The 27,143-nt window shown below is 47.7% G+C and overlaps 1 protein-coding gene across 1 annotated transcript in view; it reads right to left on the reverse strand.

The window, feature by feature from the left end:
• Window positions 1–12,720: 12,720 nt before the first annotated feature.
• GNPTAB (N-acetylglucosamine-1-phosphate transferase subunits alpha and beta) overlaps window positions 12,721–27,143 on the reverse strand; it is a 154,978-nt gene continuing 140,555 nt past the window's right edge. Inside the window, exons 18-21 of the mRNA XM_075344708.1 lie at window positions 24,801–24,899; window positions 22,977–23,144; window positions 15,383–15,473; window positions 12,721–13,835 (exon numbers count right to left, since the gene is read on the reverse strand). Coding sequence (XP_075200823.1) covers window positions 13,758–13,835; window positions 15,383–15,473; window positions 22,977–23,144; window positions 24,801–24,899 — 436 coding nt within the window. The 3' untranslated portion in view covers window positions 12,721–13,757. The remainder of the gene's footprint in view (window positions 13,836–15,382; window positions 15,474–22,976; window positions 23,145–24,800; window positions 24,900–27,143) is intronic.

The raw sequence follows: 27,143 nt of genomic DNA on the forward strand, positions 1-27,143 counted from the left end.
GAAGGACAAAGACCTCATTCACTGTCTGTTGCTGTTTGTAGAATCACTAAATGTGTTTCTCTAGCGGTGCCTTATTGTTTTTCTCTAGAAGTCATTATATCTGGTGCTAATCATATCTCTCCTTTGTATGCTGGAATGCAAATTTACAGGCACTAAACTATCCCTGGTTTACTACGTAGTTCCAGACACTCCCAGTACACCCAGGGAGTCACAACATGGATGCTGCACCCGGAAGTCAGGTGCCTGGAACTTCCTGTGGCAGCCGTCTTGCTACACCCACTGATGGCAGTACACCTCATAAGCCACACCCCTCGCAATGGCTCTTTGTTCAAAGCTCTCCACCCATCCCCGGTGGGAGGTGTTCTCTGGTATATATGACTAACACATTTGAATAAGCATAAATAGTATATTTGTTTACTCAGTTATCCCATAAGTGCAAGTCAAAGATAAGTAAGTGAAACTTTTACAGAATTGATGTGGTAAGATCTGTTCACATAAAATCAATTGGTATTTTAAAAGTCCTGCAGCATTATATCATAAAATAAAATAGAGGAAGGTAAATATATATATCTTTGTACTGTGTTGGTTAATTTAAAACAAAAATTGTAAACGACTTACCCATACTGATGTCAAAATGTATCAAATCCACTTGTAAAAAGGAATTAGGAAAAATGTATAATGCATTCAATGTACATGGGTAATGGATGTGTTCCCTGCTACGTCTTTGTTATAACAAAGGATGAGTTTTTTTTTTTTTTTTTTTTTTTTCTTCCTGTCTTGTTTTTAAGAGACAGGGATGGAATGTGTCTTGATGGAATGTGTCTCTCTCCAATAGTGACGTAAGTTTGGTTTAACCCTTAGAGTTCAGGATTTCCCATTTTTAGTTTGCTGTTTATACCTGAATAGGGAATATTAAATTTTATGGGATGTGCGATATAATTTGTGTTGTTTTGTGTTTAATGGCGATTTATTTGAACAATATATTTTTATTTTGTGACTCTATCACCTTTTCTGTTTTTACGATTATTTCTAAACCATTCATATATTTTTTGCCAGTTAGTCGCCCAGTCACAGCTGTCATTTCATCATGTCTCAGTCGTTTCTACTATGAAAGGTTTTTCTTTTCTTTATGGATACAGTGTTGTTTATTGTAAAGTTTTTAAAATTTCCCAGTAATGTATAGTGTTGTAAGATATACGTTATTTTCAGTGTTTGTTCTTTTTAGGTTTTAGTATGTGGCTAATTTATTACCTGCTGTTTTATCTTTTCTTTTAGGGAATACCAGTATAAAAATGCTGAATTTTGCCATATTGGTAAATAAACAATTAAACAAGGGGGGAACAAGGTATTAATTATATTCTCCAGTTTCTTGGAGGGCGCAGCAGGCATATTAGATAGGTTTTGAAGTTGACCTTGGTTTTGAAGCTGACCTTTTTCCCATAGGTTATGTTTATTAGATTACTATGAGGTATATCTGTTAACTGAAATAGGAAAGTCTTGTCTTATATGTTTATTTGTTTATTTGTTTGTTTATTTATTTAGTATTCTCAGTCATGTGAGGTATAGATGACCACTAACTGTATTATGATCAGAGATGAAGTTATAAGAATGATCTAATGTATATTTTTTAGTTTTTGTTTTTATAGATGAAACCAGATGGTGGTCGATTCTGCACTGGATATGCTGCTGTTTACACCACATGAGGTAGTCTAAATTCGACCACTCCCTCCAATCCTATTGATACAGGAGACAGTGATGCATTAAATGCCCTCTCTAGATGGGTAGAACAGGAGTGGGTAAGAGTCTTTAGAGGTGTATGTAGGTTGTAGATTTTTTCCTGTTGTCAAATGAATTAGGTATGCCGAAAAGAAAGTCTAGATCTGAGCTGATGGATTCGGATGGAGATCCTTGCACAGGTGCAGCTGACCAAGAAGCAGTGAACGGGCCTAGAGTTGAGAGTCTTTCACCAATACCGACCATGCCTTGGTGACATTGGTCACGTCAGTGACTTCTGTCACTCCTTGTGTTCTTAAATCCCTACAGGAACAAGCAAAACAAGGAATGGAGTGTGACATGCAGGGAGCCAGCTGACTGAAGAAGGTCTGTGGACAAAGGGTGGTAAGCTTTCTCTGTCATGAGAGCTCTTCTTAATGATGGCCCAGGTAACATCTGTGAAAGACAATTGTCAGTGTGTGCTTTGGTGACACCGGGTTCAGTACCCAGGTGGGCAGATTCACCCAGTCTTGTGAGACAAGTGCCTAGAACGAAGTGAGAAAAAAACTGTAAAGAGTCCGTAGAAACACCCTGCACCTACTCTACCCATTCTTAGAGACTGCAAACTGATTATAGATGTATATCATGTGCACGTTGTATGCAAGTCTGTGCGTGTTGTGTAAATTTCTCTCCAGGTTTGGTCAGAGGCATTCCAGTGCAGACAACGACATTATTGTTGAGAAGCACATGAAGGTGGTATGTAAAGAAAAATGTGTTTACAAAAAGTGTATATTTTATAGGAAAGTGGAAACTAGTAAATGGTGTATAAAATGTATATGTTCTGTTTTCTTTTTGCAATAAGCAGGTTTTTATGTAAGATGTTTTTTGGTTTAGCATAGGCATGTATATTTTTATATAATTGACTGAATAGTGTGCTAAACAGGTGTATTCTCCAATTCCAGATCTTAGATCAGAGCTATTAGCATATGATCTCCAGTCAGGAGACTGATTGATCCTAAAGGACAAGCGAGAAAGAGCCATGAGTCAACACTAGAGGAGCTGATCCCACCACAGAAAATCTATGGATCCACACCTCGCATTGTAGAAGGGTTAATCGACCGGAGCTGCACTGAGCGTTCTGCTCATACTTATCCTTTTCAGAAAACCCTGTACAGTTTTAGACCAGTATTGCCAGAACAGTTAGAAGAGAGGACTTAGAGAACCTTGAGACATGGGAAAGTCCAACTACAAAGGGTGAGGACTTGCCTAGGAGTCCTTGGTCTCAAACCGGTGAAGACAACCCCTTTCCCCTTTCCGCCCATGTTTCAACGTTCAGTTAGGCAGGTTTTTCAACAGTCTTTCTACCTCTCTTCCTAAGGGAACACAGTACCCTTAGAATTTAGAAATGGCAGAAGTAAGTCTTTAGGGGGGACTGTTGAGGATAAAGAATTGAGTATCCAAAAATACTTAATTCAGCCATTTCATAGACTCAGTTATATAGTTCAGTAGATGTGAACTAACACACATATTTGTGAATGCTTTTGTTTCTTACTAACATGTATATATGTATATTGCATATTCAGTGTATTTTCCTTAGACACAGTATATACCACCACATGTGATTGTAAAGATGGCCACCATTTCCTGTTCTCCACCCAAGACAAATCGACAAAGAAATTCCTGGATCCTAGACTGACCAATCAACGGAGAATATGCAGATCTCTCTACGTCATGAAGCCCTGACTTACGATACTTGATTGGACTAAAACTTTTGTTCACACCCCCTTACTGTTTGGTCTAGAGTCTCTTTCAAACAATAAAGAACACACTTGGTTGAGAGCCGGTCATGGAGATAGATGTAACTGACTTGCTGTGCAGTTATTTTTCATTCTCGTGTGCACCCATGACATTTTAATTAGAAGCAGCAGCCGGATATCAAGAGATCCTTTGAGTCTCATCATCATCGTCATTCTGACCTTGACAGGTATGCAACGCTTTCTCAAAGCGATGCACAGGGGCCGGACAAAGGGAAGGCAATGAAATGTCCTGGTTAAGGTGGAAAGGAGACACCACCTTAGGGAGAAAGTCCGGAGTCGGCCGAAGAACCACCTTGTCTTGGTGAAAAACCAAAAATGGTGACTCCGAAGAGAGCGCAGCCAAATCAGAGACTCTCCTGAGAGAAGTTATGGCCACCAGAAAGACCACTTTCTGTGAAAGTCGAAACAAAGGAACCTCCCTAAGAGGCTCAAAGGGGGGTTTCTGTAAGGCTGTGAGGACCAGATTAAGGTCCCAGGGATCCAAAGGCCGCCGGTAAGGAGGAATGATGTAAGATGCGCCCTGCATGAAGGTGCGCACCTGGGCCAGTCGGGCGATACGCCGCTGGAACAATACCGACAGAGCCGAGACCTGTCCCTTGAGGGAATTGAGGGATAGACCTAGCTGCAGACCGGACTGTAGAAAAGACAGGATGGTCGGCAAAGAAAACGGCCAAGGAGCATGGCCGGAAGAGCGACACCAGGACAGGAAAATCCTCCAAGTCCTGTGGTAAATCCTGGCCGAGGAAGACTTCCGAGCCTGAGTCATAGTGGAGATGACCTCGGAAGGAATGCCTGAAGCTGTCAGGATCCAGGACTCAAGAGCCACGCCGTCAATCTGAGAGCCGCAGAATTCTGGCGGAAAAACGGACCTTGAGAGAGAAGGTCTGGGCGGTCCGGGAGATGCCACGGCATTTCTACGGACAGACGGAGCAGGTCTGGGTACCAAGCTCGCCTGGGCCAGTCTGGAGCAATGATTATAACCCGACGGCCCTCCATCCTGATCTTGCGCAGGACTCTGGGCAAGAGAGCTAGAGGGGAAAACACATAGGCCAGACGGAACTGGGACCAATCTTGAACCAGCGCGTCCGCTGCCAAGGCCTGAGGATCGTGGGAGCTAGCCACGTAAACCGGGACCTTGTTGTTGTGCCGGGATGCCATTAGATCCACTTCCGTCGTGCCCCACTTGCGGCAGATTGACCGGAACACTGCTGGATGCAGGGACCACTCGCCGCTGTCCACGGTTTGACGGCTGAGATAATCTGCCTCCCAGTTTTCCACGCCTGGGATGTGGACTGCGGATATGGTGGACTTTGAGTCCTCCGTCCACTGAAGGATGCGTTGAACCTCCAACATCGCCAGGTGGCTGCGAGTCCCGCCCTGGTGATTGATGTAGGCAACTGCAGTCGCGTTGTCCGACTGGACTCGAATGTGCTTGCCCGCCAACAGGTGGTGAAAGGCTACGAGAGCTAGAAGTACAGCCCTGATTTCCAGCACATTGATCGAGAGGGCTGATTCGGACGGAGTCCAAGTGCCCTGTGCTCGATGGTGGAGAAATACTGCTCCCCAGCCGGAGAGACTGGCGTCCGTGGTGAGGATCACCCAGGACGGAGTCAGGAAGGAGCGTCCCTGAGACAGAGAGAGGGGCCGAAGCCACCACTGAAGAGAGCTCCTGGCCTGTGGCGACAGAGCCACTAGCCTGTGCAAGGAAGAGGTCCACTTGTCCCAAAAGCGGAGAATGTCCAGCTGCAGAGGACGCAGGTGGAACTGGGCAAAGGGAACCGCTTCCATTGACGCCACCATCTGCCCCAGCACCTGCATGAGGCGCCTGATGGAATGACGGCGGGGCTTCAACAGAGAACGCACCGCCAGATGAAGGGACTGCTGTTTGACTAAGGGCAGCTTCACAAGTGCCGGCAGAGTCTCGAATTGCATCCCTAGGTACGTAAGTTCCTGGGTCGGGGTCAGAGTGGACTTGGGCAGATTGACAAGCCACCCGAATTGAACAAGCGTGGCGAGAGTGAGCGAGACACTCCGCTGACAGTCTGCACTGAATGAGGCCTTGACTAGAAGGTCGTCCAGGTAGGGGATTACTGCCAACCCCTGGAGATGCAGAACCGCAACCACTGCTGCCATGACCTTGGTGAACACACGAGGGGCCGTGGCTAACCCGAAGGGGAGAGACACGAATTGGAAATGTTCCTCTCCGATTGCAAAGCGTAGCCAACGCTGGTGTGAAACTGCAATTGGCACATGCAGATAAGCATCTCTGATGTCGATGGATGCTAGAAAATCTCCTTGGGTCATTGAGGCAATGACCGATCGCAGAGATTCCATGCGAAAGTGCCGCACCTGAACATGCTTGTTGAGAAGCTTGAGATCCAGGATGGGCCGGAAGGAACCGTCCTTCTTGGGGACCAGGAAGAGGTTTGAGTAGAAACCTCTGAACCGTTCCCGGGCGGGAACCGGAACAATTACTCCGTTGACCTGCAAGGATGCCACGGCCTGTGAGAAGGCGGCGGCTTTGGAGCAGGGGGGGGTGGACAGAAAAAATCTGTTTGGCGGGCTGGAAGAAAATTCTATCCTGTAGCCGTGGGAGATGATATCCCGCACCCACTGATCGGAGACGTGCTGAAACCACACGTCGCCAAAGTGGAAGAGCCTGCCACCGACCAAGGACATTGCTGGCGCAGCCAGATAGTCAAGAGGAGGCTGCCTTAGTGGCAGCGGCTCCTCCGTTCTTCTGAGGACGCGGCTTCGCGCGCCAGCTGGGTTTGCGATCCTTGGCTGAGTTAGTGGACGAAGCTGAGGGCTTAGAGGATGACCAGTTAGAGGAACGAAAGGAACGAAACCTCGACTGGTTCCTGCCCTGGACAGGTTTCCTGGTTTTAGTTTGTGGCAAGGAAGTACTCTTCCCGCCAGTAGCTTCCTTAATAATTTCATCCAGTTGTTCACCGAACAGCCGGGACCCAACAAAGGGGAGCCCAGCAAGATACTTCTTGGAAGAAGCGTCTGCTTTCCACTCTCGAAGCCACAAGATCCTGCGGATCGCGAGGGAATTAGCGGAAGCCACCGCCGTGCGGTGAGAAGCCTCCAGAATGGCAGACATGGCATAGGATGAAAAAGCCGAAGCCTGGGAAGTTAAGGCAACCATCTCGGGTATAGAGTCCCTGGCGAATGAATGTATCTCCGCCAGAGAAGCAGATACTGCCTTAAGAGCCCACACTGCTGCAAAGGACGGGGAGAACGAGGCTCCTGCTGCCTCATATACAGATTTGGCCAGAAGGTCAACCTGGCGGTCAGTGGGATCCTTAAGAGAGGTGCCATCGGCCACAGATACGACTGTCCGGGCCGAGATTCTAGACACTGGAGGGTCTACCTTTGGTGAGTGAGCCCACTCCTTGACCACTTCTGGTAGAAAGGGAAAACGGTCATCAGAACTACGCTTTGGGAAGCGTTTGTCAGGACAGGCCCTGGGCTTGGTAACAGTGGCCTGAAAACTGGAGTGGTTAAAAAACATACTCCTTGCTCTCTTAGGTGAGGTAAACTGGTGTTTTTCTACCAGAGAGGCTTGTTCCTCTGACGCTGGTGGATTGAGGTTCAGAACGGAGTTAATGGATGCAATCAAGTCACTAACATCCGCATCACCCTCAGATAAATCAATGGGGTACATAGAGGTAGCGTCTGAGCCCACAGTAAAAGTATCCTCCTCGCCCTGCAATTCAGCTTGTGAATCAGAGCCGTGGGACGAGGAAGGAGAAGAGTCCCTGCGTCTCCGTTTAGGAGGACGGGGTCCTAAAACATGCTCTGTTAGCTCTGCAGAGCGAGTCGGAGCGGCAGAGGCGCCCTGAGAAGGGGGCTGATGCATGGTCAGCAGAGTCCGGGACAGCTGTCCCATGGAGTCGGCAAAAGACTGGGAGATAGCTCTGGAAAAAGATGCTACCCAAGCCGGGGGTTCTGCCACCGGGGCCGGAGCAGCCGGAGGGACCCCTGAGGAGGCTCCAGGCTGAGGCACCACCATGTTAGAGCAGGCATCACAATGTGGATATGTGCTCGGTTCAGGCAGAATGAGCTGACATGCAGTGCATATAGAGTACAGCTTTGCAGCCTTGCTCCTAGTGACAGACATGCTGCTGAGGTGGAGGCTCTGCAGTAAAGAATACACTCCTTTAGAATGACCCCCTGAGAGTGTATAATAAAGCCCACAACCAGAGGTTGTGGCTTACCAGACCGGTTTTTGTGTGCCCTCCGGATTCCACAGCTCGGACCCCCAGTGGATGCAGCAGCTGCAGCAGCCAGCGCCGATCAGTGTGAGAACGCTGATAAAATGGCGCTGGAGTGAGGAGGGGGGGCGGGGATTAGCCCAAGAGCGGGAACCGGAGGGCCAAGGAGAGATACAGGGGAGGGAAACATCTCCTCAGAGAGGAGTGTCCTCCCCTCTGCTGAACGGCCGGTGGGCGGCGCCGCACTGTTCCCCTGCATGAATGACATGCAGGGGAAGCTGAAAACGAAACTAGGCCGCAACTGAAGCCGGGGCCTAGATTTTTACATGCGGCTGACGAGCTGGCACCCTCGGCGCGGTTCTCAGGAAAAACCCAGAGAACCGGCCGGAAATCACAGCAAGGTTAACAAACACACTCCCCACTCAATAAATGTACAAGGGACCCCTGAATAACGTCTCAATACTTAGCTTATGAGACGCAGGGCCATGTCCCTGGGGGGGGGTTGAGCGCTCCGTCCGGCAGGATCCTGACAGGTCTGCGGATGGAGACCGGTCTCCTGCAAAGCAGAGAGAACCGTGATGGCTCCCACTTCAAGCCAGAGCCTCAGGGGATGGTGAAGGAGCGCGGCATGTGAAGGCTTCAGCCTTGTAAAGTCAACCTTAACAGCACCACCGACACAGTGGGGTGAGAAGGGACATGCCGGGAGTCCAGACTGGACCCGCTTTTCTTCCAAATCTTTGAAATCAAAAAATCAAAAATCAGAGAATGCATGTGTGTGTGTGACACAAAGCATTGAAACTGGTTAGATTTGTCATCCAGGGGGTGTATATGCTCGGAGGGAGGAGCTACACTTTTAGTGTAGTACTTTGTGTGTCCTCCGGAGGCAGAAGCTATACACCCATGGTCTGGGTCTCCCATAAGGAACGATGAAGAAAGCATTTTTTTAGGGACCACATCACATTTGAAGTGACTTTGAGAGGCCCAGGGTGAAATAAAATACCCAAAAGTGACACAATCTAAAAACTGCACCCCTCAAAGTACACAAAACCACATCCAAGAAGTTTATTAACCCTTCAGGTGCTTCACAGCAACTAAAGCAATGTGGAATGAAAAAAAGCAAAAAATAAAATTTTACCTAAAATGTTGCTCTACCCCAAATTTATTCACTTTTAGAAGAAATAACACAACACAATGGACCCCTATACTTATTACCCACTTTCTTATGAACGCGCCAATACCCCACACGTGGTCAGAAACCTTTGTTTGGACAAATGGGAGGGCTTGGAACAGAAGGAGCAATATTTGAATTTTGGAAAGCAAATTTGGCTCAAATAGATTGCGGGCACCATGTTGCATTTACATGTCCGCTAAGGTACCTAAACAGCAGAAACTCCTCACAAGTGATGCCATTTTGGAAACTAGACCTCTCAAGGCTTCTATCTAGGGGTATAGTGAGCATTTTGGACCCAAATGTACTTCACAGATTTTGATAACGTTACGTTGTCATATTGAAAATGTTTATTTTTTTCTCAAAATGTTGCTTTAGCATCAATTTTCTCACTTTTTCAAGAGGTAATTCCAAAAATTTGGCCCCAATGTTTGTTACCCACTTTTTTATGAACGTGGTGATACCTCACATGTGGTCTGAAACCTTTGTTTGGAGAAATGGGAGGGCTTGGAACGGAAGGAGCAATATTTGAATTTTGGAAAGGAAATTTGGCTGAAAAAGATTGCGGGCACCATGTCGCATTTGGAGGACCTCTAAGGTACATAAACAGAAAAAAAAAACACAAGTGACCCCATATTGGAAACTAGGCCCCTCAAGGAATTTATCTAGATGTTTGGTGAGTACCCAGAACCCCCAGGTGCTTCACAGAAGTTTATAATGTTGAGCCATGAAAATAAATAAAAAAATAAAAAAAGTTTACCACAAAATTGTTACTTCAACTAGGTAGCTTTTTTTTTTCACAAGGGTAACAGGAAAAAAATCACCATGAAATTTATTGTGCAATTTCTCCTGAGTTTGGTGATATCTTGTGTGTGGTGGAAATCAACTCTTTGGGCACACGGCAGGGCTCGGAAGAGAAGGAGTGCCATTTGACTACAAATTGGCTGGAAACAATAGCGGACGCCATGCTGCATTAAGAGAGCCCCTGAGGTGCCTAAACAGTGGAGGTCCCCCACAAGTGACCCCATTCTGGAAAATAGACCCCTCAAGGAATTTATCAAGATGTTTGGTGAGTACCCTGAACCCCCAGGTGCTTCACATAAGTTTATAATGTTGAGCTGTGAAAATAAAAAAAATACATTTTTACCACAAAATTGTTATTTCAACCAGACAGCTTTTTTTTTATCAAGAGTAAAAGGAAAAAAATCAGCATAAAATTTATTGTGCAATTTCTCCTGAGTATGCTGATACCTTATGTGTGGTGAAAATCAACTGTTTGGGTGCACGGCAGGGCTCGGAAGGGAAGGAGCGCCATTTGACTGCACAATTGGCTGGAATCATTAGCGGACACTATGTCGTATTTGGAAAGCCCCTAAGGTGCCTAAACAGTGGAGGTCCCCCACACTGACCCCATTCTGGAAACAAGACACCTCAAGGCTTTTATCTAGGTGTATAGTGAGCATTTTGAATCCCCGAGTACTTCACAGAATTTGATAAGCTTAGGTTGCCATATTGAAAATTATCATTTTTTCACAAAAATGTTGATTTAGCATCAAATTTCTGACTTTTTCAAGAGGCAACAACAAAACGTGGACCACACAGGTTGTTATCCAATTTCTTGTGAGCGCAGGGATACCTCACATGTGGCCAAAAACCTCTGTTTGGATAAATGGGAGGGCTTGGAATGGAAGGAGCACCATTTGAATTTTGGAAAAGTTGAAATAAATTGCGCGCACTATGTCACATTAGCAGGGCCGCTTGGGTACCTATACATCAGAAACCCCCCACAAGTGACCCCATTTTGGAAACTGGACCCCTCAAGGATTTTATTCAGGAGTATAGTAAGCATTTTCATTCCACAGGTACTTCACAAAAATGTTGCTGTAGCAGCAAATTTCTCACTTTTAGGCTATGTGGTCATGATCTAGCGACACGGCGTCTAGTACACAGTGGCAGCCTTTCTGCAGAGATGTGAGTGTTGTCCACGGAAGAACGCAGCTGTCCATGCCCACGATTTGGGTTCAGGCTGCTGTGGACTTTAGCTCTATTCTACCTGCAGAGAACACTCTCCGCAGCATAAATTGACATGCTAGGCTCGGGAGGCTGCACCACAGGTTGGTTTATGCTGCGGAGAAAACAAGCACATTGGGCATGGGATTTCTAAAAATCCTTCCACTGTGCTTCTACTGCACAACGCAGCGTTATAAACGCAGGGAAAACACTCTCCGCCCAAAACGCTGCAAACCCTGATTGTGGGCACACAGCCTAAAATGCTACAATGGATGAATGGATAGATGTCAAATATATATAACGTCCCACCCCCTGCATATTCTAAGCTGGCGCCCTTTAGTGACTTTCATGTGGCACTAAAGGGTGCCTAGCCTTGTATTTAGCCCAAAAAAAAAATAATTAAAATAAATGACGTGGGGTCCCACCTATTTTTGATAGCCAGCTAGAGTAAAGCAGACAGCTGTAGCCTGCAAACCACAGCTGACAGCTTTCTCTTGGCTGGTGATCAATTTGGAGGGCTCCCCAAGCTGTTTTTTTTTTAAATTTTTTATAAATAATTAAAAAACAAACGTGGGGTCCCCCAAATTAGATCACCAGCGAAGGTGAAGCTGACAGCTGGGGTCTGGTATTCTCAGGGTGGGAAGAGCCATGGTTATTGGACTTTTCCCAGCCTAAAAATAGCAGGCCACAGCCGCCCCAGAAGTGGCGCATCAATTAGATGCGCCAATCCTGGCACTTCGCCCCAACTCATCCCGTTGCCCTGGTGTGGTGGCAAACGGGGTAATAAATGGGGTTGATACCAGATGTGTAATGTCACCTGACATCAAGCCCTACAGTTAGTTATGTCATGGCGTCTATCAGATACCCGACATAACTAATTGACAGTAATAAAAAAAAAATTAAAAAAAAGAAATTTATTTGAAAAAACACTTGCCAAAACATTCCCTCTTTCACCAATTTATTGAAAAGAAAAAAAAAATCGCGTCCGTTGTAATCCATTTTGGAAGTCCCACGACGATTCTGGACCTTCTAGAATATGGGGGGCATGTTCAGGGAACATATCCCCCATTTTCTAGGAGTGCAGACCCTCCATTTGAGGAGAGTGGGTGCAAAGAATCTGTACCTACCCTCCCCGGGCCACAGCAGCAGAGTCCGTGCAGCCAGTGCAGCTCCACAGCTCACACTAAACCCAGGAAGCTGAGCTGTCAGCTGCTCTGCGCATGTGACCAGCGTGCACGGTGAAGGAGGGATCGCGGTGGATTAGAGCTGTAAAAGGTACGGGGGACACCGGGGGGGGAATAAGGGGTGAACTGGCAGGGCCTGGGGAGCAGTTTTCTGTCGCATGTGTCATGGCACATGCGACAGAAATCAGAGGAGGAAGATGAATGTGGGTGCTGCACTCCTGTGTGCGCCACCATCTTGGATTTTCGGGAGGGGGTTGGGGTTCGGGGGGGGGGTGCACTTTGGCGACACCGGGGGACCGGGGAGGAGATTTATCTCCCATCTGGAATGTTTGATCATGCCAGATGGGAGATAAATCATTTTTTACCGGCGCTGTCATTTACTGTAACGTTATCATCGGTATACGGTGTATAACGGTGATCACATGAGCGGGGACCGAAAAAAAACCCGGCCTAAATCATGATCTCCAGGGTCTCAGCTACCCCCGGTAGCTGAACCCCCGGAGATTTTTCTGACGCTGGGGGGCGCTATTCACTTATTTCTGTCTGCCGTTTATAAATGGCAGATCGGAATACGTACCTAATTCTGCCGCCGTTTATCTCCGTAAGACTGTCGTAATGGGGTTAAAGGGAAAGTGATGACAACCCCAGCAGCCCATCAGTCAGTGTTTTCTTTTGTAAACAGTGTGAATGTAGCAATGGACAGCAGAAACTATGTTAATAAGACTTTTTTTTTCTTTACACAAATTTTATTTTACAATCATTTTTTGGATAATTAAAAACACTGTAATTTCCATATTATTTACATGTAGACAGCCAATTTAATTTAAGTGCCAACAGTATAGCTTCATTATCCCCTTACAGATTTAGAGTTAGGTTAAGAAAGTAAATGTTACCCACTGTCAAATTGCAAAGTGAGTTGCAAATAAAGTCAATAGGTGGCGAAAGAATGGTTTTAACATCCATACATGCACAAAACTGCGGCGTGCCTTCTGTACAGTAAACAGCTCAATCTGTGTGGAGTAAAACCATTACATTGGAGTGCAAATAAGTTCTTCCATTATAATACATTACAGTTAAGTCACAAAGATGACGAAAGAATATTATCTGTACACAGGCACTTGACTTGTATTTACAAAGGCAAAACAAATACATTCCTATGTCACACAATTTGACATTGGTCACAACTTTAATACGGATGCCATTCTGTGGAAAAGAAGCAGAGTAGTACAAACCGGAGTGTAACTAGTTCAGTTATCATAATGTCTTTCTGTCAACATGTCCTCAGTGGACTGCCACTTTTACGGCGCCAAACATAAAAGTGTTGTTGTCCTTTCATAATCCTTTGGTTTTAAAAGTGAAAAGTTCAAAGCATAGCCGTGACCGCTAGCAGATTCTCACATATTATATTCCAGTGGCTTGGACATGCTACATTCCCAACATCCGTGCCCCCTGCAGAATGCTTGTGCAGGATGCTCCCTCCATGAGATAATACCTATAAAGTGAAACCACCTAACCGCAGCCAGAACACACAGCCCCTCTTATGCTGTTTGTGCCATAGAACATTTTTCTGTCTTCTGTGTTGCTGAGATTCTGACGGATTCGCATACTTGGTAATGAGGTAGTCTTATAAGCAGCAATTCCTGTCTTATACTTTACTTCTTCCTGGGCTGACTTCAATCTGCATTCTTCTTCGGGGAAAAATCTTTCTTTTAAGTGCAATTAACTATGGAACATAAAAATGATTCAGTTATTGATAACTTACAATTAATCTTTTTAGAGGGAACAGTAAGCTGCCCTAGCCCATAATCTGCCATCTATTTTTATTTCACAATATTTTCTATTTAGAATCATGGTTGCACACCCCCGTAGCCATGATTTGCAAAAGTGACATCACCGCCAGTTTCTTGCAATGTTCATGCTTGAGCATGATGTTCTGCCATCCAGGGCATGCGTCCTGCACCAATGAATTTGGTGAGCATACGCCTAGCTTCATTGCGCATTGTGAAGAAGGGAGAATGTAGCGTGCATGGGCGAGATTTGCAAACAGCCACCATTGACATCCACTTTGCAAATCATGTCAATCACGCCCATTGGGGCGTGCTCACATGATGAGAGAGAGGATTAGGCCGGGGCCACATGGGGATCTACTGCAGTCCTCGCATGACACTTGCCTCACGCTGGCAGCACAGCAGGAGCCGAGTGTCATGCGAGTGTCCCTGCGACTGAGGTCCATTCATGCGATTGGACCTCAGCTGCGGGGGGCAGGTCGGCTCTGAGGAGGGGCGGGCCAGCGCTGAGGAGGGGAGGGCTGGCACTGAGGAGGAGAGGGAAGGATTTATCTCCCTCTCTCCTCTGTAGCCAGCTATTGCCATTCTTGCTCTGCACTCACATTACACTGCTGTTCTGCGTGTGCAGTGCGATATTTTTCCTCGCCGCATAGACTTGAATGGGTGCGAGAGAAAGAGACTTGCATTACAATCTTGTTTTCTCGGTCTAATTAGGGCTGAGAAAATAATCGCTCATGGTTGCTGGCTCATAGGCTAATGCTGGTCCAAGTGGAATGCGATGTTTTATCACATTCCACTAGCACCGATTTTGATGCTGTCTGTTTTAGGCCTTTGTCTAGAGAAATTAATTCTATCTCCCATCGCCCCGACTAGTCACCCTATAATTTGTATAGAGCAACTGGAATTTTAAAGTTGATTTTATAATATATCACCTATTAACAAAATGAAAAGGGCCTTTTTAAAATGTAGAAATAGAGTGCACTACTATTTTTTTATTTTTATGTCGCTATAAGCCTTGAATCGCAGATTTGAGTGAAACCATTCAATTTATTATACGGTATACTGTAAAAGAGGGAAAACAGTTTCCAATGCAGTGTAATGGCAAATAATGCATTTTCAACATTTTTTTTTGCTTTTAATTTTTTTCAGCATCAATTGTGTGATAAATATGACATGCCCAGCTAATTACATCTTTTATGCGGGTATAAAAATCAGTCAGTCGTTTTCGGCAGCACAAACCGCAGACATGGGCTGCTGGCAATAATACAAAATATCTGGGGGCAAACAATCATAATATCCATTACCATGGAAACAGTTTTAAATGTATACTGACTGACTTGCTATATTTGTAAGTGTAAAAGGGCAGTAAAGAAACATATAAACCTACTTATACTTGTGGTTTTTAAATCACAGTTTACCACTTTGAAGAAAATAGGGAAAATGCCAAATAACAACAAAAATAAGGCATATAAGCAGTAGTTACCTGTTCAGCAAAGAAAGAGATGACCGTAAATACTATCAAAGTTCCCAGGACACAATGAGTCCAAAACTTCAACTTGTCTCTATAACTCCTCCTTAAAGACATAGCAAGAAATAGTTATTATCTGTGCATTTCTTTAATAACCATGGGCAGCACAAATGAGACACTAGTTGTACGATTACAGCCCAGTATGTTTTTCTCTGAAACACTGCGGTGTCTCAGGTTAAACATACCCTGTAAAGCCGGCCAACTTTGGCTGATTAGTCATAGCCAGGTTTCTAACAAGCTGTTCCCCCCAGTCCATTTGAGTGACAGGTCTACACAGATATAAATACATAGGAAGGGAGCTGTCAGTCAAATGATCAGGGAAGCCATCAGGTACCTGCCTCAGTCTAAGGGGTGCTTCTCACATGGCGAGATCACTAGCGAGATTGCTGCTGAGTCACGGTTTTTGTGACGCACCAGTGACCTCATTAGCGATGTCGCTGTGTGTGACACTGAGCAGCGATCTGGCCCCTGCTGTGAAATCACTGCTTGTTATACACACTGCTGGTTCATTTTTTGCTTGTTGCTCTCCAGCTGTGAAGCACACATCGCTGTGTTTAATAGCCAGAGAGCAACGATCTGAATGTGCAGGGAGCCGGCGTCTGGCAGCCTGCGGTAAGCTGTAACCAAGGTAAATATCAGGTAACCAAGCAAAGCCCTTTGCTTGGTTACCCGCTAAGTACCTTGGTTACTAGCGTCCGCCGTTCTCAGGCTGCCAGTGCTGGCTCCCTGCACACGTAGTCTGAGTACACATCGGGTAAATAAGCAAAGCGGTTTGCTTATTAACCCAATGTGTACTCTGGCTAGGAGTGCAGGGAGCCAGCGCTAAGCGATGCTGCGCTTGGTAACCAAGGTAAATATCGGGTTGGTTACCCGATATTTACCTTAGATACCAAGCGCAGCATCGCTTCCATGCATCGCTGATGGCTGGGGGCTGGTCACTGGTGAGATCTGCCTGATTGTCAGCTCACCAGTGACCATGTAGCGACGCACCAGCAATCCTGAGAGGTCAGATCGCTGGTGGGATCGCTGGAGCATCACTAAAGTGTGACGCTACCCTAAGGAGTAAAAGAAGGGAATTTTGTTTACTTACCGTAAATTCCTTTTCTTCTAGCTCCAATTGGGAGACCCAGACAATTGGGTGTATAGGCTATGCCTCCGGAGGCCGCACAAAGTATTACACTTAAAAGTGTTAAGCCCCTCCCCTTCTGCCTATACACCCCCCGTGCTCCCACGGGCTCCTCAGTTTTGGTGCAAAAGCAAGAAGGAGGAAAAAGAATTATAAACTGGTTTAAAGTAACTTCAATCCGAAGGAATATCGGAGAACTGAAACCATTCAACATGAACAACATGTGTACACAAAAAAACAGGGGCGGGCGCTGGGTCTCCCAATTGGAGCTAGAAGAAAAGGAATTTACGGTAAGTAAACAAAATTCCCTTCTTCTTTGTCGCTCCATTGGGAGACCCAGACAATTGGGACGTCCAAAAGCAGTCCCTGGGTGGGTAAAATAATACCTCGTAAGAGAGCCGTAAAACGGCCTCTTCCTACAGGTGGGCAACCGCCACCTGAAGGACTCGTCTACCTAGGCTGGCATCCGCCGAAGCATAGGTATGCACCTGATAGTGTTTCGTGAAAGTGTGCAGGCTCGACCAAGTAGCCGCCTGACACACCTGCTGAGCCGTAGCCTGGTGCCTCAAAGCCCAGGACGCGCCCACGGCTCTGGTAGAATGGGCCTTCAGCCCTGAGGGAACCGGAAGCCCAGCCGAACGGTAGGCTTCGAGAATTGGCTCCTTGATCCACCGAGCCAAGGTTGATTTGGAAGCCTGTGACCCTTTACGCTGGCCAGCGACAAGGACAAAGAGTGCATCCGAGCGGCGCAGGGGCGCCGTACGAGAAATGTAGAGTCTGAGTGCTCTCACCAGATCTAACAAGTGCAAATCCTTTTCACATTGGTGAACTGGATGAGGACAAAAAGAAGGTAAGGAGATATCCTGATTGAGATGAAAGGGGGATACCACCTTAGGGAGAAATTCCGGAACCGGACGCAGAACCACCTTGTCCTGGTGAAAAACCAGGAAAGGGGCTTTGCATGACAGCGCTGCTAGCTCAGACACTCTCCGAAGTGAAGTGACTGCTACTAGAAAAACCACTTTCTGCGAAAGGCGTGAGAGAGAAATATCTCTCATTGGCTCGAATGGTGGTTTCTGAAGAACCAGCAGCACCCTGTTCAGATCCCAGGGTTCTAACGGCCGCTTGTAAGGAGGAACGATGTGACAAACCCCCTGCAGGAACGTGCGTACCTGTGGAAGTCTGGCTAGGCGCTTCTGGAAAAACACAGAGAGCGCTGAGACTTGTCCCTTAAGGGAGCCGAGCGACAAACCCTTTTACAGTCCAGATTGAAGGAAGGACAGAAAAGTGGGCAAGGCAAAAGGCCAGGGAGAAAAACCGTGAGCAGAGCACCACGACAGGAAAATTTTCCACGTCCTGTGGTAGATCTTGGCGGACGTTGGTTTCCTAGCCTGTCTCATAGTGGCAATGACGTCTTGAGATAACCCTGAAGACGCTAGGATCCAGGACTCAATGGCCACACAGTCAGGTTGAGGGCCGCAGAATTCAGATGGAAAAACGGCCCTTGAGATAGCAAGTCTGGTCGGTCTGGTAGTGCCCACGGTTGGCCGACCGTGAGATGCCACAGATCCGGGTACCACGACCGCCTCGGCCAGTCTGGAGCGACGAGGATGACGCGGCGGCAGTCGGCCCTGATCTTGCGTAACACTCTGGGCAACAGTGCCAGCGGAGGAAACACATAAGGGAGCTGAAACTGCGACCAATCCTGAACTAAGGCGTCTGCCGCCAGAGCTCTGGGATCTTGAGACCGTGCCATGAACGTCGGTACCTTGTTGTTGTGCCGGGACGCCATGAGGTCGACGTCCGGCACCCCCCAGCGGCAACAGATCTCCTGAAACACGTCCGGGTGAAGGGACCATTCCCCTGCGACCATGCCCTGGCGACTGAGATAATCTGCTTCCCAGTTTTCCACGCCTGGAATGTGAACTGCAGAGATGGTGGAGGCCGTGGCTTCCACCCACATCAAAATCCGCCGGACTTCCTGGAAGGCTTGCCGACTACGTGTGCCGCCTTGGTGGTTGATGTATGCCACCGCTGTGGAATTGTCCGACTGAATTCTGATCTGCTTGCCTTCCAGCCACTGCTGGAACGCTTTCAGGGCAAGATACACTGCCCATATTTCCAGAACATTGATCTGAAGCGAGGACTCTTGCTGGGTCCACGTACCCTGAGCCCTGTGGTGGAGAAAAACCGCTCCCCACCCTGACAGACTCGCGTCCGTCGTGACCACCTCCCAGGATGGGGGTAGGAAGGATTTCCCCTTCGATAATGAAGTGGGAAGAAGCCACCACCGAAGGGAAGCTTTGGTCGCCTGAGAGAGGGAGACGTTCCTGTCGAGGGACGTCTGCTTCCTGTCCCATTTGCGTAGGATGTCCCATTGAAGAGGACGCAGGTGAAACTGCGCGAAAGGAACTGCCTCCATTGCTGCCACCATCTTCCCCAGGAAGTGCATGAGGCGCCTCAAGGGGTGTGACTGGCCTTGAAGGAGAGATTGTACCCCTGTCTGTAGTGACCGCTGCTTGATCAGCGGAAGCTTCACTATCGCTGAGAGGGTATGAAACTCCATGCCAAGGTATGTGAGCGATTGGGCCGGTGTCAGATTTGACTTTGGAAAATTGATGATCCACCCGAAACTCTGGAGAGTCTCCAGGGTAGCGTCGAGGCTGTGTTGGCATGCCTCTTGAGAGGGTGCCTTGATCAGGAGATCGTCCAAGTAAGGGATCACCGAGTGACCCTGAGAGTGGAGGACCGCTACTACAGTAGCCATAACCTTGGTGAAAACCCGTGGGGCTGTTGCCAGGCCGAACGGCAGTGCCACGAACTGCAGGTGTTCGTTTTCTATGGCGAAGCGCAAGAAGCGCTGGTGCTCTGGAGCAATCGGTACGTGGAGATAAGCATCTTTGATATCGATCGATGCAAGGAAATCTCCTTGGGACATTGAGGCGATGACGGAGCGGAGGGATTCCATCCGGAACCGCCTGGTCGTTACGTGTTTGTTGAGAAGTTTCAGGTCCAGGACAGGACGGAAAGACCCGTCCTTCTTTGGGACCACAAACAAGTTGGAGTAAAAACCGTGGCCCTGTTGCTGAAGAGGAACAGGGACCACCACTCCTTCTGCCTTCAGAGTGCCCAGCGCCTGCAGAAGAGCCTCGGCTCGCTCGGGAGGCGGGGATGACCTGAAGAATCGAGTCGGGGGACGAGAGGTGAACTCTATCTTGTAACCGTGAGACAGAATGTCTCTCACCCAACGGTCTTTTACCCGTGGCAGCCAGGCGTCGCAAAAGCGGGAGAGCCTGCCACCGACCGAAGATGCGGAGTGAGGAGGCCGAAAGTCATGAGGAAGCCGCTTTGGTAGCGGCACCTCCGGTGGCCTTTTTAGGACGTGACTTAGACCGCCATGCGTCAGAGTTCCTTTGATCTTTCTGAGGCCTTTTGGACGAGGAGAATTGGGACCTGCCCGCGCCCCGAAAGGACCGAAACCTCGACTGCCCCTTCCTCTGTTGGGGTATGTTCGGTTTGGGCTGGGGTAAGGATGTATCCTTTCCCTTGGATTGTTTGATGATTTCATCCAAACGCTCGCCAAACAATCGGTCGCCAGAAATTGGCAAACTGGTTAAGCGCTTTTTGGAAACAGAATCTGCCTTCCATTCCCGTAGCCACAAGGCCCTGCGGAGTACCACCGAATTGGCGGCTGCAACCGCCGTACGGCTCGCAGAGTCCAGGACAGCATTAATAGCGTAAGACGCAAATGCCGACGTCTGAGTGGTTATGGACGCCACCTGTGGCGTGGACGTGCGTGTGGCTGCGTCAATTTGCGCTTGACCTGCTGAGATAGCTTGTAGCGCCCATACGGCTGCGAACGCTGGGGCAAAAGAAGCGCCGATAGCTTCATAGATGGATTTCAACCAGAGTTCCATCTGCCTGTCAGTGGCATCTTTGAGTGAAGCCCCATCTTCCACTGCAAGTATGGATCTAGCTGCCAGTCTGGAGATTGGAGGATCCACTTTGGGACACTGAGCCCAACTTTTGACCACGTCAGGGGGAAAAGGATAACGTGTATCCTTTAAGGCGCTTAGAAAAACGCTTATCTGGACAAGCATGGTGATTCTGGACTGCCTCTCTGAAATCAGAGTGGTCCAGAAACATACTCGGTGTACGCTTGGGAAACCTGAAACGGAATTTCTCCTGCTGAGAAGCTGACTCCTCCACCGGAGGAGCTGAGGGAGAAATATCCAACATACGATTGATGGACGCAATAAGGTCGTTCACTATGGCGTCCCCGTCCGGAGTATCAAGATTGAGAGCGGCCTCAGGATCAGAATCCTGATCAGCTGTCTCCGCATCATCAACCAGAGATTCCCCCCTCTGAGACCCTGCACAATATGATGATGTCGAGGGAAAATCTAAGCGAGCTCGCTTAGTCGGTCTGGGGCTGGGGTCTGTGTCAGAACCCTCAGCCTGGGATCCATGAGATACCCCGGGAGGACATTGTTGGTCCAGCTGAGGTGGGCCAGGGAACAAAGATTCAACAGAGTCCCTGTGCTGAGATACCGGCCTGGACAGCAAGGCTTCTAGTATCTTAGCCATAGTCTCAGAGAGTTTTGCAAACTCCGCCCCCGTCACCTGAACAGTGTTAGCAGGTGGCTCCCCCTGGGCCCCTCTTAGCAGAGGCTCCGGCTGAGTAAGAGCCACAGGGGCCGAACAGTGCACACAATGAGGGTCAGTGGAACCTGCCGGTAGCGGGGTCGTACATGCGGCGCAGGCAACATAATAAGCCTGTGTTTTGGCACCCCTGCCTTTCGTGGGCGCCATGCTATTATCTTCCCTGAGTAACACAATAGGGTATATAGCCAGAAATCAACTGTGCACCATACAGTGTAAAACATATATACCATAAACATATAATGTTACACTACTGCACAATGGGGCTAGCACCACAGGTGCTGCTTACCACCCGCCTAAAGCGGTTGTGAGGCCACCAGAGTCCCTGCCTGGGTCTCCCAGACTTTGTCCCCCTCTGCAGCGTCCGAGGAGCTGACAGGAATGGCTGCCGGCGTCCTGAGGAGAGGAGGGAGCCGTGGGCGTGACCCAGAAAGAGCGGGAACTGGTGCCCGCACTGTGCACAGTGAGAGGGGTGGAGTATGCAAAGCATGCTCCAGCCCTCAGTGCTGCTCGTTCTGTGCAGCGTCCCGCCCTTCCCCTGCCTGTCAGGGCTGTGGGCGGGAGGAAAGGAAACTAGGCCGCAAAAAGCCGGGGACTCTAGTAATAAACGCGGCCGCCGTAAAAGCGCGGCCGGCGTGAAAGTCCCCGGCGCACTACAAGTCCCAGCCGCGCCGCAGTGTTTCCATGGCCGCGGCGGTCAGTGCGGCAGTCCCTATACATAAACACACTCAGCAACGCTGAGTGTGTAATGGCACATATTAACCCGGTCAGCGCCGTGGTCCCCGGTGCACTAGCACACCCAGCAAAGCTGGAGTGTTGCTGTGCGCTGTCCCCACAGGGATACAGAGTACCTCCAAGTAGCAGGGCCATGTCCCTGAACGATACCCGGCTCCTATCCAGCAGGCTCCACAGGAGTTGTGGATGAAGCACGGTCTCAGTGCCTGGAGACCGATAGGATCCCACTTCACCCAGAGCCCTGAGGGGGATGGGGAAGGAAAACAGCATGTGGGCTCCAGCCTCCGTACCCGCAATGGATACCTCAACCTTACAACACCACCGACAAGAGTGGGGTGAGAAGGGAGCATGCTGGGGGCTCTATATGGGCCCACTTTTCTTCCATCCGACATGGTCAGCAGCTGCTGCTGACCAATCTGTGGAGCTGTGCGTGCGTGTCTGACCTCCTTCGCACAAAGCAAAAAACTGAGGAGCCCGTGGGAGCACGGGGGGTGTATAGGCAGAAGGGGAGGGGCTTAACACTTTTAAGTGTAATACTTTGTGCGGCCTCCGGAGGCATAGCCTATACACCCAATTGTCTGGGTCTCCCAATTGAGCGACAAAGAAACAAACAGTGCCCTGCCAGTTTTCCAAAATATGCTTTGTCCGAAACACTGTAGTGTTTAAGAATTCAACATGAGTGATCAGCGAGCATTACCATGCTCAGGTGCTCAGTGCTCGTAACAACCAGTTGGTCCTTGGTTGGGGGGGGAACTAAAGTACCCGAGAAGAATGGAAGTAAATGGGGAACTAAAGTTTTTTTCCTGAAGATTTCCAGTAAAATTGCTTGAGTTCCAAATTTACTTCCATTGTACTTGACTGTTTGAGTCACGCTCATCTGAGCACCAACTGCTTTTATGAATACCAAGCTAAACATGCTCGGCCGTTATAGCACAGCCAGTATCTTGTTCATGCTTCTTGTGGTTTGAGCAGCTTGAAATTTAATGACAAGTTCAGTTTAATGTTAAATAAATAAAAGCCGTTTACCATTCCTGTAACTCATGCATGTGTAGAAAGCGGTTACGATATTCTCTTGGCAATTCAAACTGAGAAGGAATTGGAAACATGGATTCATAGAAGTCTCGCAGGACAGCCTTCACTGTTTGGGCATCCTTATGATTGTGATTAATGTTATCATTCAAACAGATGAATTTTCTGGAAGAAACACAATGTTTGTTAGATCATAGACACATTGTATTTATTATATTCGCTTATATAATGCTATTAATTCCACAGCACTTACGATACGATACGATACACTTCATTGATCCCGTGGGAAATTATGGTATCACAGCAGCACAACTTAAATCATAACATAAATTACATAATTGACAAGACAGTAGAGTTGACAGAAGAACATTATACATTAGATTAGGACATACACAGCGGGTGAACTGAAAGTAGAAAAAATAAAATAGACATTCACCTTGAAGATTTAACACTAACGTGCTTGTTGTACATTCCCATAGCAGTTGGCACAATTGATTTCCTATATTTTTCCTTCTTACACCTCAGAAGGATTAGCCGGTTACTGAAGGTGCTCTTCTGTCTCATGAACAGCTCATATAATGGATGTGCATTATTATTCATAATCGCCATACACTTTTTCAGAGTTCTTCTCTCCACTACCTCCTCAAGAGTCCAGATTGCAACCAACAGCAGAGCTTGCCTTCTTGATAAGCTTATTCAGCTTATTAGCATCAGAGACCCGCACACTACTACCCCAGCATAGGAGTGCAAAAAAGATGGCACTCGCCACTACAGACTGGTAGAACATTTCTAACATTTTGCTGCACACATTAAAAGACCTCAGTTTCCTTAGGAAATACAATCTGCTCATCCCCTTCTTATAGACCATCTCTGAGTGGCATCTCCAGTCCAGTTTGCTATCCAGGTGGACCCCCAAATATTTGTAACTCTCCACCTGCTCTACCTCCTGACCAGCAATAGTGATCAGTAAACATTCCATCTTTCTCCTGCTATAGTTGACCACCAACTCCTTAGTTTTCTTAACATTTAGTTGTAGATAGTTACCATGTCACCAATCCACAAAACTCGACACCACCCTTCTATATTCCTCATCCCCCTTGTCCCCCCAAATACATCCAACAACCACGGAGTCATCCGAGAATTTTTGAAGGTGGCAAAAATCAGATTTATACTGAAAGTCTGATGTATACAGTGTGAATAGAAAGGGCGCTAGCACTGTTCCCTGAGGGGCACCTACACTGCTCAATAATCTGCTAGACACAACCGCTCCCATCTGTACAAACTGTGTAGACATCATCACTATCCCCATCGGGGCTTACAATCTAAATTCCCTATCAGTATGTATTTGTACTATGGAAGTAAACCGGAGAACCTGGAGGAAACCCCCGCGAACACGGAGAGAACATACAAACTCCTTACATACGTCACTCTGGGTGGGATTTGAATCTAGAACCTCAACGCTGCTGCACATTATATGTGCATAATCTAGTATTTCTCAAAGAGTACAAAACTGCAGTCCAACAACAAAAAAACAACTACTAATGTTAGTTAGGCGGGCTTCACATCAACGGTATTCTACCACAATGCCTGATCCGGCACAAATGAGTTTCACTTCAATGCATTTCCTATGGACTTACGGCAAGTGCCGATCACATGCGGTTGCGTGCGTCATACACAACCACATGTGACCGGAACTTGCCGTGAGTCCATAGGAAATGCATTGAAGTGAAACGCATTTGTGCCGGATCTGGCATTACGGCAGAATACCACTGATGTGAAGCCAGCCTTATTTGCGATACAAAAACATTTGGAAATTCTTACCGGGGGTTTTTCCTAATATCATCCAACTGGCCAACCACATGAGATACATTAGTGCGAATCATTTTAAATGCAATGTCTTCTTCTCCCATAATTTCAAACCTTAAAAAAAGAAAGCATTAATTACCACATTATATAAAAGCTATAATGCACTTTACTGTGGCCAAATCAGCATTTGTAAAATAATTACTTAACACTAACGTTTGCATGCATATAAATACTCTTACTGGGCACGACAAATTATTGTAAACCTTATATGACCAGCATAACAATCTTTCTCCTTTGAGCTCTATTATTACATAGCAGTAGCATGTGAATAAATAGCAAAAAAGGCCCCTGCATGGGCCGATCCAAGGCAATATGGTGGTGCAGACTGTAACCCCACAAGAGTATGGCCCTTTCTTCCCCTCTGTCATTGTTAGGGTACTTTCACACTTGCGTTATTTTTTTTTTTACGCAATCCGCTGTCTTGGGAAACAGCGGAATCCGTTAATTGTGCCAAAAGTACCTGCGTTGCTTCCGTTGGCCGACGCTCCGTTGCGTCCGCCGAGCGGAAGCAACGCTGAATGTAATGTTAAATGCTTGCATCAAAATGACACCGACCAGCGGATTCCGTTGCTTCCGTTAAAATTTATAATGGGTCCCTATGGTAGCGGATTCCGTTGCTAAGTGCTTAACAATGGAATCCGCTGCTGGATTCCGCTATTTTCTACTGAGCATGCCCAGACTAAAGACCAATCACTATGTCAAGGTTCCTTATCTGGAAAGCTATATAAGAGCCCTAAATCAAAGCAGCAAACGAAGGGAATTTTGTTACTTACCGTAAATTCCTTTTCTTCTAGCTCTTATTGGGAGACCCAGACGATTGGGGTATAGCTACTGCCCTCCGGAGGCCACACAAAGCACTACACTAAAAAGTGCAAGGCCCCTCCCCTTCTGGCTATACCCCCCCGTGATATCACGGGTTCTCCAGTTTTAGTGCCAAAGCAAGAAAGAGGAAAGCCAATAACTGGTTTAAACAAATTAACTCCGAGTAACATCGGAGAACTGAAAATCCATTCAACATGAACAACATGTGTACCCGCAAACAACAAAAAAATCCCGAAGGACAACAGGGCGGGTGCTGGGTCTCCCAATAAGAGCTAGAAGAAAAGGAATTTACGGTAAGTAACAAAATTCCCTTCTTCTTCAGCGCTCTATTGGGAGACCCAGACGATTGGGACGTCCAAAAGCTGTCCCTGGGTGGGTAAAGAAATACCTCATGTTAGAGCTGCAAGACAGCCCTCCCCTATGGGGAAGCCACTGCCACCTGCAGGGCTCTTCTACCTAGGCTGGCGTCCGCCGAAGCATAGGCATGCACCTGATAATGTTTGGTGAAAAATGTGCAGGCTCGACCAGGTAGCTGCCTGGCACACCTGTTGAGCCGTAGCCTGGTGTCGTAATGCCCAAAACGCACCTACGGCTCTGGTAGAATGGACCTTCAGCCCTGAAGGAACCGGAAGCCCCGCAGAACGGTAGTCTTCAAGAATTGGTTCTTTGATCCATCGAGCCATGGTGGCTTTAGAAACCTGCAACCCCTTGCGCGTACCAGCGACAAGGACAAAAAATGCATCAGAGCGGCGCATGGGCGCCGTGCGGGAAATGTAGATTCTGAGTGCTCTCACCAGAACTAACAACTGTAAATCCTTTTCATACCGGAGAACCGGATGAGAACAAAAGGAAGGAAAGGGTATATCCCGATTAAGAAGAAACGCGGATACAACCTTAGGGAGAAACTCCTGAATAGGGCGCAGCACTACCTTGTCCTGGTGGAACACTAGGAAGGGAGCCTTGAATGACAGAGCCGCCAGCTTAGACACTCGCCGAAGCGACGTGATCGCAACCAGAAAGGCCACTTTCTGTGACAGGCGCGAAAGGGAAACTTCCCTCAGAGGCTCGAAATGCGGCTTCTGGAGAGCAACTAGTACCCTGTTCAGATCCCATGGATCTAACGGCCGCTTGTACGGGGGCACAATATGACAAACCCCCTGTAGTAACGTGCGCACCTTAGGAAGACGTGCTAGACGCTTCTGAAAAGAACACGGATAGTGCCGAGACTTGCCCTTAAAGGGAGCCGAGCGACCAACCTCTTTCCCAACCAGATTGCAGGAGGGAAGGCAAAGTAGGCAATGCCGATGGCCAGGGAGACCCTCCCTGAGCAGAACACTAAGATAAGAATATCTTCCACGAGTTGTGGTAGATCTTGGCAGACCGCGGCTGGCTAGCCCGTCTCATGGTGGCAATGACGTCGTGCTCACGGTCGACCGACGGTGAGATGCCACAGATCACGGTACCACGACCTCCCCG

This window comes from Anomaloglossus baeobatrachus, chromosome 4 (genome assembly GCF_048569485.1).
Source record: "Anomaloglossus baeobatrachus isolate aAnoBae1 chromosome 4, aAnoBae1.hap1, whole genome shotgun sequence".
NCBI classification, from domain to species: domain Eukaryota; kingdom Metazoa; phylum Chordata; class Amphibia; order Anura; family Aromobatidae; genus Anomaloglossus; species Anomaloglossus baeobatrachus.